Below are 14,238 nucleotides of genomic sequence, written 5' to 3'. Positions count from 1 at the left end.
AAACAAAACAAATACCATGCAGTGAACCTTCAACATATTGGCTATAATTTTGCTGAACAAACTGGTGTCAAAATATTTACCCATTTTTAGTTATAACAGTTTCAAAATTGATTGTCTTAAACGAACTTTTGCCCCACCGGTGGGGCAAGAGTTCGAATCAAGTGTGGCGCAAAAGTTCGCTGGCTAAAAGATTAAATATCGATACTTTTATGACAGGCATACTTTATACCAGCCGTAAACTTATGTTTGTCGAAAAATACACACCAAATTTTCATGAAAAAATTGCTTAAAACAGGGTTAATTTTAATATACCAAAAAATATCAGTTTTTCGCAAAACTAAGTGAAAATGTAAAATTTTGGTGAGATTTTTCGCACGATCAGGCAAATTTCGCTTAATTTGAAGATAATATGTGGATTTTGAGCAATTTGAATTTTTTCCGTGATTTTATACATGGGTCGAACTTTTGCCCCGCTGATTCGAACTTTTGCCCCACTATGGGCCAAAAATTGTTTCCAAGCATTTATGCAAAAACTAATATACCTCAAATCATCCTTATGGTAGGCCTAGAAACGCCCTTACATAAAATATTGAAAAAGATTTTATCTCTATTTGGTTCGGTGAAACGAAAGTTTGACCAAAAATTACAATATTCACGTCAAAAAACAATAAATAGCCATAACTTTTCCAAATCTCAACCGATTCTTATGATATTTGGAGTGAAAGTCTCCTACTTGAACAGCATTCGAACCACCATGACATTTATACGTTTTGTTTTGAATTGAGTTTGAAATCTTAAAAAGAAACTCTTACCCCACTCGAACTTTTGCCCCACTTTACTCTATGTTAAGCCACAATTTTCGGGATCCATATACGATTAAAACCTTGTTCATTGCTTATGTAAGATCAGTTCTAGAGTATTGTAGTATGGCGGCATTCATTTATTACGTAACGCTGAAATGGGAAATTTTCGACCCGCGCCCTCCCTCCATAACGCTTTTTGTATGAAATTTTTTAAATTTTTGTATGAGCCGTAACCCTTGAGCCTACTCCCCCCTCCCCCTCGAGCGTTACTTAATGTGGGGACGGCGCCTATTGTGTGGCCTCCACATATGAAAACACATGGGGATAGAATCGAATTAACAAATAAATCAAGAAAAAAAAACTGAAACGAACTGGTTGTTTTTCTGTTGAGAGATATAAAAATTATTCCTAGGGCATGGATACTTCTAGGTCAGCACATCATAAAGCCAGATACAATCTGCTGATTCAATTTCAAGAAGTTCGATATCCGTATTGGTTATTGGTAAATAATTATCCACTCTCATCACTTTTGATTACCTGCGAAATACCATAAATGAACTCCTGAGACAGTTTCTTGATGTTTGATATTCACTTTGTATGAGGTATAATTACACTGCTGAAGATATTGGTCGTTGAAAATGCAAAATTTGACTATTTCAGCCAGTTTGCCAGCTTGTATGGCAATTTATTTGCTTAATTTGCCACATAATTCAAACCTCATGTGTATAACAAAACTTTTCATAAATGTTCACGATAGTTTCGATGTTAAAAGTGTATTTTCTTGTGGTTTAGAAAAGTATTGTATTATGCTATATAAGAAAAACGAAGAATTTAGTATGGAGACTGCAGGCATGTTGGAAAAATTTAGATTTATACTAAATTGAATCGTGCAATTTCAACCAAATTACATCTAAAATGAAAATCAAAGTCCTGTTTTGCATGCCTGGTGGAAAAGATCACATTTTTTTCTGATAAATAACACTTTAAAATGTATGTAAACATCAATAAAACCAGTGTTCTATGCAACTTTCTGTAGCTAAAAATTGTGTTACGTGCTGGAACATTTCTGAGAACGGCATCAGATTCAGCAACCCAAAATCTACTAGAGACACATACTTTCGTTTTTGAGACACGCAAAAGATTAAAGAAATCTGGTCGCAGTGGTTCATCCCGAACAGAAACAGAACAACATCAATGATATGGACAAAATTTGTTCCCCTACCCTGAAAAACAAGCAAAATTATAAATATTTTCTTCTCCAAGTATCCACTGGTCTTATACAAAGTGCTTCAATATGCAAGTAAGACAACTTTATACGACCAGGTCTACGGTGATAGTTCTACATAATTAATTTTTCTTCCTTCGCAATACGTGCAAATGCACGTGATGAGCTTCTAAGACTTAGCATAGTACATCTCTGTACATCGGAACGCTGATGGTTGGTGAGATATCATAAATCTTGACGCTCTTCCCTGAAGAATCGGTGCCCAAGTGAAACACCCTTTCGTCGGTAGGACTCACTGTTGTAGCACAGACAACCAGATGTAACACTGAATAAATTTCGTCCACTTGTTTCATGATCATTTCAAATTTACAACGTTTCAAATCTCACAACCAGAGGCGCATGCATCGTTTTTCTTCATGTATGACGTTTCATACTTCCGACATCTGCAGGTCTTATTGCACAAAACAGTATTACGTGCATCATGCTGCTTGGTGCAACATATGTAGTTCCATGTGTTACGCCTGTTTGTCTGTGGTTGTAGTGTGTGGGATCACTCCGTGGGTGGTGGTCGACATTCAGGTTGTCGAGAACTAAGATCGACCATCATCCCGTGCTTGTTGTGTGTCACGAGCTCAAGATAAGCTACTTATGTAAGACGGCCAGAACTTCTTGCCCCACTTTTCCATTTCATTAGAAATGCTGCCGCTCGTTCCGGTACTTGTTTTCACTACGGGAGAATCTTCCCACCTCCTTCTGTTGGTTATTTTGATCCCAAAGATGACGGGAGTCGTCGTGTGAAAGTTGAGTGTGAAGCTTGAAATAAAAGTTTCGCTACTTCTACACGCCGTGGGTTGCGGATTAGCTGGGCTCGTGTCTACTCAGTAGACAGAATTTTTCTCCTCTTGCTCGGTGACAAACTATATAAAGTTTCTTGTTAATGCTACTTAGCCGCAGCGGCGAAGGGTGCTGAGTTCCCGACATGTGGTGCTTACTTTTCCAAATGGAGGGAAGGAAGTTTTGTAGATCCTTTTTATGGAGTGGAAGAATAGCGAAATTCGTTTATGGCGGCCATTATATGACGGAAATGCTATGAGATTTGCAACCGGTACAGTAACCGTAGTTGAAAGTGAGTGAAAATTTTCTGATAGTAACCCTTTAGCATAGGGTCCTGAATTAGATAATAATCTTCTAGTTTTTTTCTGGGCCCGGTGTAATGGAATGTGTTGTACGATGACCACGTCGTGCAGAAACGCACATATTATCGAGTTTGCATGAACCTCCGATTTTTTCACTAAGAGTAAGCCTTGGTAGTAAAAAACATCTTTCATTGACAAAAATTTGAAAAAGCCGATTTTTGTATTTTGTCCTTTTTCATTGGAGAATAGTAGAGTTACACTTCTTCTTCCTGGCATTACGTCCTCACTTGGACAGAGCGTGCTTCTCAGTTTAGTGTTCAATTAACAGCATTTCCACAGTTATTGACTGAGAGCTTTCTTTGCCAAAGTTGCTAGTTTCGCATATCGTGTGGCAGGTATACGATGATACTCCATGCCCAGGGAAGTCAAGAAAATTTCTATTGCGAAAAGATCTTGGACCGACCACGAATCGAACCCAGACACCTTCAGCATGGCTTTGCTTTGTAGCCGTGGACTCTAACCGTTCGGCTAAGGAAGGCTAAGGATAGAGTTACACTTTGGTGAATTTCATCGGTTTCAACAGCAATTTGACATATATTGAACAGGAAATTATTACGTTTTAGTGGATGTTTTAAATAAAGCAACATATTTATTGACCGGCCCATGGCAGTATGCCGTATTTTATATAATCAAGAATTTCACTTTTTACTTTATAATATCTTGTTGTCCCAACTGTGACAGATCATACATCTCAGCTTCTAGCGTTTAGTGTTTTATGAGTACTTTTACATCCCGTAACGCAGGTAAATCACCTTTACGTGGTACATTTTGAGGTAAAATCTATCGGGGCATCAGGGACGAAAGTCCAGGGGATTAACGGACCCCCGTCCCAGGACCTCTGCGAGTTGGGGTGTTGCCCAGGATGTGGTGGAGTTCACAGTGGGCTCTGATGAACGTTCATTAAAACCACAAAAATCCGAATACAACTCTGTCAAAGCGACCGGTGCCGCTTGAAGTATCAAAGCACCCTAGCCCAAACTAACAGGAGTGCCAACCAGCAGATCAGGATTGATGCTAGTAAGATCTTGATTATGTCATGCTGGTCGCGATACAAACGGGCAAGGCATGGAACTACGAGGAGGAGAGTGCTTGAGCAAATTGGAACCAACGCATGTACAGCTCCAATTATGTATGCTGTCGGCGCACGACTAAGACAGCGGTGACATCCTACTCCCTTAGTAGGGTCGGGTGACGCTGGCCTGAAACGGCGAGTGGGCTAATGGTGCAGGCTGCCTACGTCCCGAGGCAGGCCTTAGAGTACGTTCCAAATCCGTCACCTGGTTGTTCCAACTGGACGGGAGTAGGCTCAGATGCCATTACCTGACTTGCGCCGATCCGGCTCTGAACATAGTACCCAATGAAGGGCTATGTCAACCCTAGAATGGGCTCCCTGCTTACTCAGATAACCACCTATCAGTAACCGGCTAAGGTTCCCGCCAAGAAAGGAGGTGAACAATATCTACTTAAGTGAGAACAGTGTGGGCAAAAGCCTTGACACAGTGACGACGCAGGCTCTGGCCGCTCCAGTGCAACATGTGAGGTGATCGATGGCCCGGGACTAATCGAGGTCATGGATCGCAATAGGGAGTACCTCCCGAAAATGCATGTAGCTGCTGAGCAACTCGATGTCATCATCGAGTTTATTAAGAGCAAAAGCAATACCAGCAAAGACTTGAAAACAAGTCTACTATAATTGCGACAATCAGTTCTAGCTGTAAAGCAGGACTACGAGAAAGACAAGGCACAATTTGGCAAGGTATTCTACTGTATGACACAGGAGAAGCAGAAAAGCGTAAGGATCACCGCGGGAGTACCTCAAGGTTCAATCCTGAGCCCGATTTCATGGAATGCGATGTATGATGACGTTTTGAGGCTGTCTTTTTCCGGGTGTTAAGATAGTTGGTTAGGTCTATGGTGAATCGATGGAGAAAGTAGAGTTGACAGCAGCACACTCTATCTCCTAAGAATAGGAATGGATGAAGTCTATTAAACTAGGGCTGGCCCGTCACAAGACTGAGGTGGTGGTGGTCAATAACCGCAAGTCCGAGCAACGGGCGCTTATCTCGGTAGGTGGTTGCACCATAGAGTCCAAGCGATCCCTTAGGCATCTTGGGGTAATGATCGTTGACAAGCTGAGCTTCGCTAGCTACGATGAACATTCAAATACAAGGGCACCTACGACTATAGATGCGTTTTCGAGGATTATGTCTAACAGCTCTGCTGAAATTTGTAAAGTCATAAAAAAAACAAATGATCCAATTTGTTCTTAAATCAATCGGTTCTACTACACTAATATGCTCAATCGCCAACATCGCAAAGCTAAATGCATGACAAAATCTCAGCACGGACAACAACCTCTATTCGCCCTTCTTTGCGAAAGGAAAATTACTGAGTGCGTTCGGTAAAATGATTTTGAAATTGGCTCCACTCTTCCGTTCTCTTAATCTCTATCCGCATGAGTGCTTTGCCTGGTGTTTAAATTGCGCCTTTAATCTTTGCATACTGCAAATTCACGGATTCTCAAATGGCTTCAAAAATGTTAAACCAAAGGGGATTCTTTGTTCTGCATGGATTAGGCAGTTTCTGTTAAAACAATAAGTAGTGGCGCTTGGCTAAACCAACAATAGCTCACTTGAGTATCGATTTCCTACCAGTGTGGATGCGTTAAGCTATAGTTAATCTGTACAGAAGTACAGTATAGTATGGATTACAAGAACTCCTGTAATCGAATTCCGATCCTTAAGACTGGAAGTCGAGAAGCTAAACATCATGGCTATATCACATATGCAACTGCTTAACATAAAATGCGAATGTTGTTTGAACCACGACTGCATTGATGGCATTTGCTAGCTGTTTGCTTCAATCATCATCCATCATTGAAAAAGCAAAGCTACTATGTTCAATTTTGTAACATGTCAGCAATTGCGCCATTTGGCAGCAGCTCTAAATGCCGGGAAATGAGGAATGTCGTATTTCCGACGATTTTTAACAATTTATCTGTAATTCGGATGCAAAAATGATGTACTACAATAATGTACAGAAAAGGCAAAGGAATGATACTACGGTTGAATTTTTATTATTAGGCATGGGGTGGAGAATCTCGTAGAAGAAAAACTGTAGAGGAATGTATGTTTTACAGGTATTTCAATGAACAGAAATCAATTTTATTAGGTCAAAACCATCTCCAATTGGCATACACTGTTCTCAAAAGTTGTAAAGTACTAATAATACGTTCAACTGGTGGTATTTATTTTGATTTTCGTTTTTCCAAATTCTCGTTAGAATTTTTCGAATGTAAAAAATAGCCAAAAAACATAAATTCGACTTGAGGCACCTCCTAATCTTCTTCAAATTTGATGAAAATTTGGCTGGTAGTTTATTTTAGTATTGCAATTAGGACCAGAGGATGACTGGTTGAATCCCAGAAATTTCGATTTTTGTGAAATGGTCTAATGTGCACGATCATAATTGGACCAATAAATAAATTTGAAACTATCTCGTGCAAAGGTCCCAATATAAGGCACATCGTTAACGTTTTTTGCATTGGTTGAAATCCTTATTGGAGTGATCTTTTTTATAATTTTAATAAATAATTGAATTGGTGAATTGGGAAAGTAGATTGAAAAGTTTTCTTGGTTAACCGGGAGGGAATTATCAGGTGAGTTGGGTCAGCGAATGGATTTAAGATGTGTCGTAGTGTTTGAGCCATTTAACTAACTCGCCCTAGAGGAGGGTCTCAAATCCGGGGCCATAACAGCATCAGCAGTCTTCCTCGGTTGAGGAAGTGGCGCATTAGCTGCTGTTTGTGTTGAGCAAGAAAAATTACGTTACATTTTGGCGCCCAACGTGGGCGTGGGCTTTGAAAGTTTAGAAACAAATTGGATTGCAAATTTTATTTTGGTTAAGTTTTGGTTGAGATTCAAAAAAACAAATAGCTACAAGAATTAGGTTTAAATGTACATATATTTTGTTCTGGGTCTGAAATAACTCAGTTTTAGTTTTGATTTTCGAAAAAAAATTTAAATTTCTCAGAATTTTTCAATTATAATTATTATTTTTTTATTATTAATAATTATGATGGAAAACTACCGAATTTACGCGAAGGATTTGGAGGAGGATGAGGTTGACTATGAGTTAACGATTCGGATATCCACGAAGAAGGTCCACTGGAAACTCGTTATAGGTCCTTACGATTGGCCTTACGTCAACCAGAAGATGGAGACGCTGTATTAGCTACTGAGTATTCTTTGTTCGGTGACTTTGTAGTTGACCCCATAAAGTTGAAAGAAATTGAAGCCCAGTTAGAAACCGATGATTTGAAGTGCTTTTCGTGACTTGTTCATTATCATAAAAGAGTGTGACGGTATGTTCCGGACACCGATGGCAATCAACAAGAGCTGCTTGACGTCATCGTTCGAATGTTTCGAAAGTACTATAACATTGACCTTCCAACCGCAACTGATCAGGTTCCTGTTATGCGATTGGCGACTCCCCGACCCGAGGCCATGGGAGCTACCGCCAGTGGGGTCCAGTCCAAGGGTTCACCTGTCTCTCAAAAAGCCACGGAAAAACCTGTTATGGATACCGAGGTTATTTTGATCGAGACTCCCGTGAAGAACCAATTGTCCAATCTTTCTTTTCCTCAGGATGCGGAGGAATTGATCAGTTTTTCCGACGATAAACGTACTCTAGCTTGTCCTCAAGGAACTCCAAAGGAACGGACCAACAAGGAATCGTTAACAGGAGCGTCTACTAAGCAATCTCGAATTGATGAAGGTCAAAGAGATGCTGGTCTGGGCGATGTAATAGAGAGTGTACGTCCAGCCGTAGTACGAGGTAAGTAGAATGAATTCGAGATGTTGGTCTACTGTTGAAGGTCCCTGCAGACGGAGTGAAAGTTGGTATGCCAAGCGGTACCAGCGAGTGTCGGACTCCGTTTTCGCCACTTCACCTAGATTGTATGTGGGAGACTCCAGAACATAGAAGCAACATCCCGAATAGCTTGTTGGGATTGCAGAAAACAGGTGGCAATCCCAGAGCTACAACTGCCAACTGCATCGAATCCATCATAACCGACGTGGAATCCGGCCAACGGGAAAATAGAGATGGATGAGTTTGTGCATAAATCGGAGATTGAAGGGTATATCAAGGTATACCTCAATCAGGTTTTCGTTCCAGAACGCCGTTACCATGGAATGAATCATCCGATTGTGAATACCTTGGTCGACCGAATTGCCAATATTGGGATATGACACGGAGGCTTCCCAGATATCATGGGAAATCGACCTACGTCAGGAAGGCACTTTGGATCCATAAATACCACAGCCAGGGAGAATTCCTTCGAGTGGTGATGCTGGAATGAATAAGATATATTTTGTTTCCGGCGTAGGGTTGAGTTAATCTCAATCTGCACCCCCTCTTATATCTCTGTTCAACAATGGAGTCGAGCCACTCTTTCCTCAGGCGAACCGATGGGGTCCTAATGACCAGTTAGGTGGTGGATGGTCTAATTCTGGGTCGCGTCGAAGATTGCCACACCACACGTGTAATATTATCGAGAATTGGCCGAAGTTTTCCGGGGATTCTAATCCAGTCCCAGTCGTCGATTTTTTGCGACAGGTTCACTGCCCATAACTGCAAAACAGTCACATTCGACATTTTTGACAAAATGGAGTTAATACCATGTAGAGTCATCAAATGATAAATACTTTCGATCAACTTACTGAAATCTGTGAGATTGTTCTAGAAAATTCGAAAAAAATACCAAGTTGTTTTGTCACATTGGTAAATATAACCGCATAACAGTCACATTGAGATTATAAATGAGTCTCGTAATGTGAAAGCAATGAAATTTCTATCAGAATTATTTTCTGACAATTCACTTAGTATGCGATATGAGTTGTACAAAATATCAGCCTCAAATAAGCATTTTTGAGTTCTTGGTAATTTTTAGAAATTTTCGTTTCCTCCCATACTGCTATAAAATGCACACTTAGTATTCCATTTACTCAATGCCTACTTTTGTCGAATGTTACAAATATGCAGTTATGGGCAGTTCATGTCAAGTAACGCCGGATGTGCTTCGAATGCATGCTTTTAAAGGATGACGCCTATGTATGGTTCACGGCCTACGAAAGTCAACTGGCAACTTGGGATATGCTCCTAGTATCTTAATATGAGGTATGACAACCCAAATAGGAATCGTTTTATTCGAGAAGAAATGAGGAATTGGAAACAGAGGCCTAATGAGTTGTTCAGTGCCTATTTGACCGATTTAGAGGCTATGTCGCAAAGGATGACGCGTAAAATGACTAATAAGGAAAAGTTCGACATTATAGTGAAGAATATGAAGCTCTCATATAAGCGCAGGCTGACCTTAGAACCGGTCAACTCTATTGCACATCTGGCACAATTGTGTTACAGGTTCGATGCCTTAGAGGCCAATTTGTACACTCCGAGGTCTGTATTAAAACCTGCGGTGAATGCCATAGGTTATGATGATGAATTGGACAGAGAACAAAAAAACAAAAAAAAAAAAAAATACAAGAAAAACAGTTCAAGCGGTCCAACATCTAAACGAAAACTTGGGAAGGAAAGTAATCAATTACTTTGTTGGAACTGCCGCAAGAGTGGACCCATGTGGCGCGATTGTGATCGTAAAAAAGGAATTTTCTGCAATATATTCGGGACACAGGACACTACCGAATATCGCTGTCCAGAGAACCATAATTTGAAACCTCGAGTCGAGACTCATCACCCAAGGAATCAAAAAAACTAGTAGATCCAGGGATTCACGGGAAAAATCGCCTGAGAACACCGATGATACTGTTCCCCTCGTTCGTTTGAATACTTCTGTCACAGTTATAATATTAACACCTGCTTCAGATGATGTCCACATCTACGAGTCAAAATTTTAGATGAGGAAATAGTAGGATTGGCTGACACTGAAGCAGGAGTTACCATAATCAATTCTGTCAATTTAATTGAAAAATTAGGTTTGAAAATCCTAAAATGTAACATTCGCATTAAAACCGCCGATAACACGGGGTACACCTGCCTTGGATACGTAAATATCCCTTACACATACGGAACAAGAACATGTGTAGTGCCAACAATAGTAGTTCCTGAGATCTCAAAACCTTTGATATTAGGTATAGATTTCTTGAACACATTCGATTTTAAACTGATGGCACCTGGAATTCCAGAAAACACCAGTTCAACCCAAGAGCAGAATCCAACTTTCGATAGGCATGAAGAACCGCTCATGAGAGCAGAAGATTTCTTCTCAGATAACGAGCAAACTGTATGTTTTTTTTCTATCTCTATTAACGAGATTTTTAGCCCTGGGCTAGTTCATCTCGGGACCAACGGCTTTACTTTCCTTCCGAAGGAAGTCGTCACTGAACAATTTTAGTGACTATCTCGGGGATGGGATTCGATCCCAGGTCCTCGGCGTGAGAGGCGTGTGTTCTAACCACTACACCAGGTCCGTCCCAACTGTATGTTTTCAAATTGAATCATAGAAACGAAAGCTACTGGTAGACGTGGCGCTATCCATACTGAGATATAGAGGACAAATCTCGCCAAAGCAGAACGAGCAGAAACCTAAAGCGGTTGGAAAGCATGTATAGGATCATGTGCTTAGCAGTAGCAAGCGTTTATCGAACGGGATCTAAAGAGGTCGTGTGCAATGCATCATACTCGACGCCCATCACGCTTATAATCAAGGAAGATGTTCAATGAGGTACCAGAGGAGTCCGCAACGCGTGTAAAGAGACAACGCTCTGAAGTTGACAGCAGGAATGGGATAACATTTCGTCTTCGATTGCCCCCGTTTCATTGTTTTGAGAGATCCCATGCTCGCTACATGCGGAAGTGACACGTCGCCTGACAATATAATCCAGAGAATGTGTTTGCACTTCATCATGCAGATTTCCTAGAAGCTTCTCGTCTCATTATTAGGTACGATATGATCAAATTAAAATGTAAATAACTTATTATCACATTGTCCACAAATTGGTCTGGTTTCTCTCCCTTTCTATAGTGAATCGTAGAACTGCCCAAGTACTGCTTAACCCTATAGTCAAATAGTATAGAACAGGATTTTCAACCCCAAACAGACTAACTTAGTTGTGTGCAAGCCGCATTGTTCTATTTGTCAGTTTTCTTACAACCCATGGGGAAAAAAATACAATGACTATGTATAACTTACCGATAGTGGTGATCAGCGTCAGCGAATATAGAAATGCCGAAGCATACGTCCATTTGTAGGGTTTGGCGTTGCTCTGGACATTCGTCACTTGCTGTGCTTTGGAGGCCCGCACTGCTCTCAAGATGGTGTCCTGCCAAATATAGAAGAGAGAAGGATATTTTGTCCTGAATCATGCTGTCGAATGAGGTCGTGAAATGTGGTGGGAGGATAAATTTATTGGAAAATGCTCTCTCAGCCATCGCCACATCGTTCCAAAAAGGGATGTAAACATTGGTAATAAAATAAAACTAGTAGAGAGTATCGATGTATGTATCTTCCTTCCACATCTGCACGTCCTTGAGCTAGGAGTTGTTTATCGTTATTCCTTATCTAGATTGCGCTGGGGTAGTAGATTCAGTAGAATCATATCGTTTGTCATGGAAATCGACATGAGGGTAAAACTATTTAAATACAGTCCTCGGGGTGTGCATAAAATGAGTTGCCTGCCGTGGAAAAGTGTTTAGCAGCATACAACGTCAGTTGAGGCCAAGCGACCCGACGTAAAAAAGGTTCATTTGAACAAAAAAGTTAATGGATTACATGTTTTATGGATAATGGCTAGTAGCATAAATTCCAGATCTATCACGCTCAGGCTGGTTACCATTGCGGCTGCTGGCTTAATACTGGTTCTGGTACACGATGGCAGTCAGTGGGTTTTGCATGGATGATTTTATTTTACGTTGCGGTTCCCCGTTCAGCGCACAATCGTAATGAAAGCGCTGGGTGAATTTTGGAGAAAAGTTTTATGGGACAGTGAAGCATTGCCGTTACGTAAGAAAGATTCACGCTCACTCGCTAGGACCGTTCGTTACTAAGAAGAGAACGGTTTTTTTTTTTTGCACGGAATCACACTGGGAAAAATATCTAGCTTGGGTTTCCTTTTGTAATAAATTATTAACTGATTTAAAGTTGTGTTCGTTTTAGTTGAACCTGAAGGCCATTTTCAGTTCTGGTTTCCAATGAACTCTCCATGGACCAGCTACTTTTTCAATTATACACAATGGTGCTCCATGACGGAAGGAAGTCGTTTTTACGTCTATGTTGACTCGAATATATTTCTCTGGATAATGTTCGTTTACTTGAATAATATATCCGTTCTTCCATAGTATTTCTAGACTAAAATGTGAAAGGGACAGAACAACCTTCCACTCTAGCATATTTTTCAAAATTTGCTACACAATTCTATAATAGAGGATTAGCTCTACCTGTTAATTCAATGATTCTCGAGAAATCGTTTTTTTAATACTTTATTATTATACATTACATGTATTTCTTGTATCTAGGTGTTCTGTGTTAAGCAACACTATCGTCCTAATTTGATGAAACTAAATTAAGCTATAATTAATATTTTGGCAACAACATGTCACAAGTCATTTGCCGTAGCAGTTCAGGTTTTTTAAAAGTGAATTGAATTCAGCAGAGGGAAAAATCGCTTTTCAAAACTGAATCTATCTGTACCTTAATATGTGAAGCATAGAAGATTGCAATGATTTTTGTCTAAAATTATTGATAGTTGTGTTCGACATTTGTTCTAATGATTCAGCATTGGATGTTTTATGTACTTCATTAGTATTAGATTTCAAAGATATGTCGAAGAATTATTCTGTTGTTAAAAATCGCATTATGAAAGAAAATTCATATTTAATAACCTGAGATTTTATCACTCAAAACAATACTCTTATTCTCTTGATAAAACACCAACGATTGAAAACTTGTTTCTTTGTTGTGCAAAAAATAATGTTTGCATTGATTGCACTCGCCATATGCGTCAAAAACGTGGAACATGATTTAGAAAATCGTTCATTTCATGGGGTAAATACCATTGCTCACCTAGTATCTGTAGCATATCTTACACAATTTTTCGTCAGCTTTCTGATGGTGATTTCAGAATTCAAAATGAGCGGTGCGCTAATGGTGAAAAAACGATTTTTTCTAACAAAATTCAAGATGGTGGCCAAATACAAAATGGCCGACAAACATTTTTTAATTTCAAATGAAAGCTATATCTTTTCTCTATATGATTCCACTAAGAGTGCTATGTGTTCCAATCGAAATATGAGACATATCATGTCAAGAAATACCCAATATTTATCAAAAAATGGGTTTTTTCGCAAACTGTTTTGCTAGCCGGCGTACGAGGGGTCCTCCAATTTGAGAAAACCGAAAGGACCACCCTTAAGTTTTATCGAAAACTAGCGATCAGTGACATAAAATTGGAATTCCAAAGATGGGTGCCGATGGCGGCCTGGTTTCAGCGAGAATTGCTCCTATACCATTAAATTCCACTAGAGTTTGTGTCCTTTGACAAATACGCGTATTTCGACATCAACTGTAAGGCCGTCTTCAGTGTCGTGTACTAGACCATATATGTTTCTGTCTATTGCACGGAATATCATGTTTTGTTAGAACTTTCATATAATTGACCAAAAAGCTCGTGACTTAATGAGTTACCCTGTATTTTATACAGTATTATAATTTTGATATTTTGTTTCAAAAATAATAACTGGACTTGATATGTTTATGATAGATTTAAAACACATTTTGTTATATTTATGTTACAATTCATATTCAAGTTCTATGAATTGTTATGAATTTAGTTATTTTGATGCAGGATCAAAATTGTAACAATTCATGTTCGATAAAATCTTCATATCATAATAACATAAGCTGATATAATGTTGTTATGTACCCATAGTCGGGTAGTTATGGCTACGAAAAACGTCGATGTTGATCTTCCTAGTACAAGCCTCAACGATTCGCTTT

General features: G+C 39.6%; 1 protein-coding gene across 1 annotated transcript in view; it reads right to left on the bottom strand.

Annotated features, from left to right (window-relative positions):
* Positions 1–14,238, bottom strand: part of LOC5564889 (potassium channel subfamily K member 10) — a 430,098-nt gene that overhangs the window by 60,305 nt on the left and 355,555 nt on the right. Inside the window, exon 7 of the mRNA XM_021853595.1 lies at positions 11,437–11,566. Within this exon, the coding sequence (XP_021709287.1) occupies positions 11,437–11,566 (130 nt within the window). The remainder of the gene's footprint in view (positions 1–11,436; positions 11,567–14,238) is intronic.

The sequence above is a fragment of the Aedes aegypti genome, chromosome 3 (genome assembly GCF_002204515.2).
Source record: "Aedes aegypti strain LVP_AGWG chromosome 3, AaegL5.0 Primary Assembly, whole genome shotgun sequence".
NCBI classification, from domain to species: Eukaryota; Metazoa; Arthropoda; class Insecta; order Diptera; family Culicidae; genus Aedes; species Aedes aegypti.
Note: the sequence above shows the minus strand (reverse complement) of the source record. Positions and strands in the feature narration are given on the sequence as shown.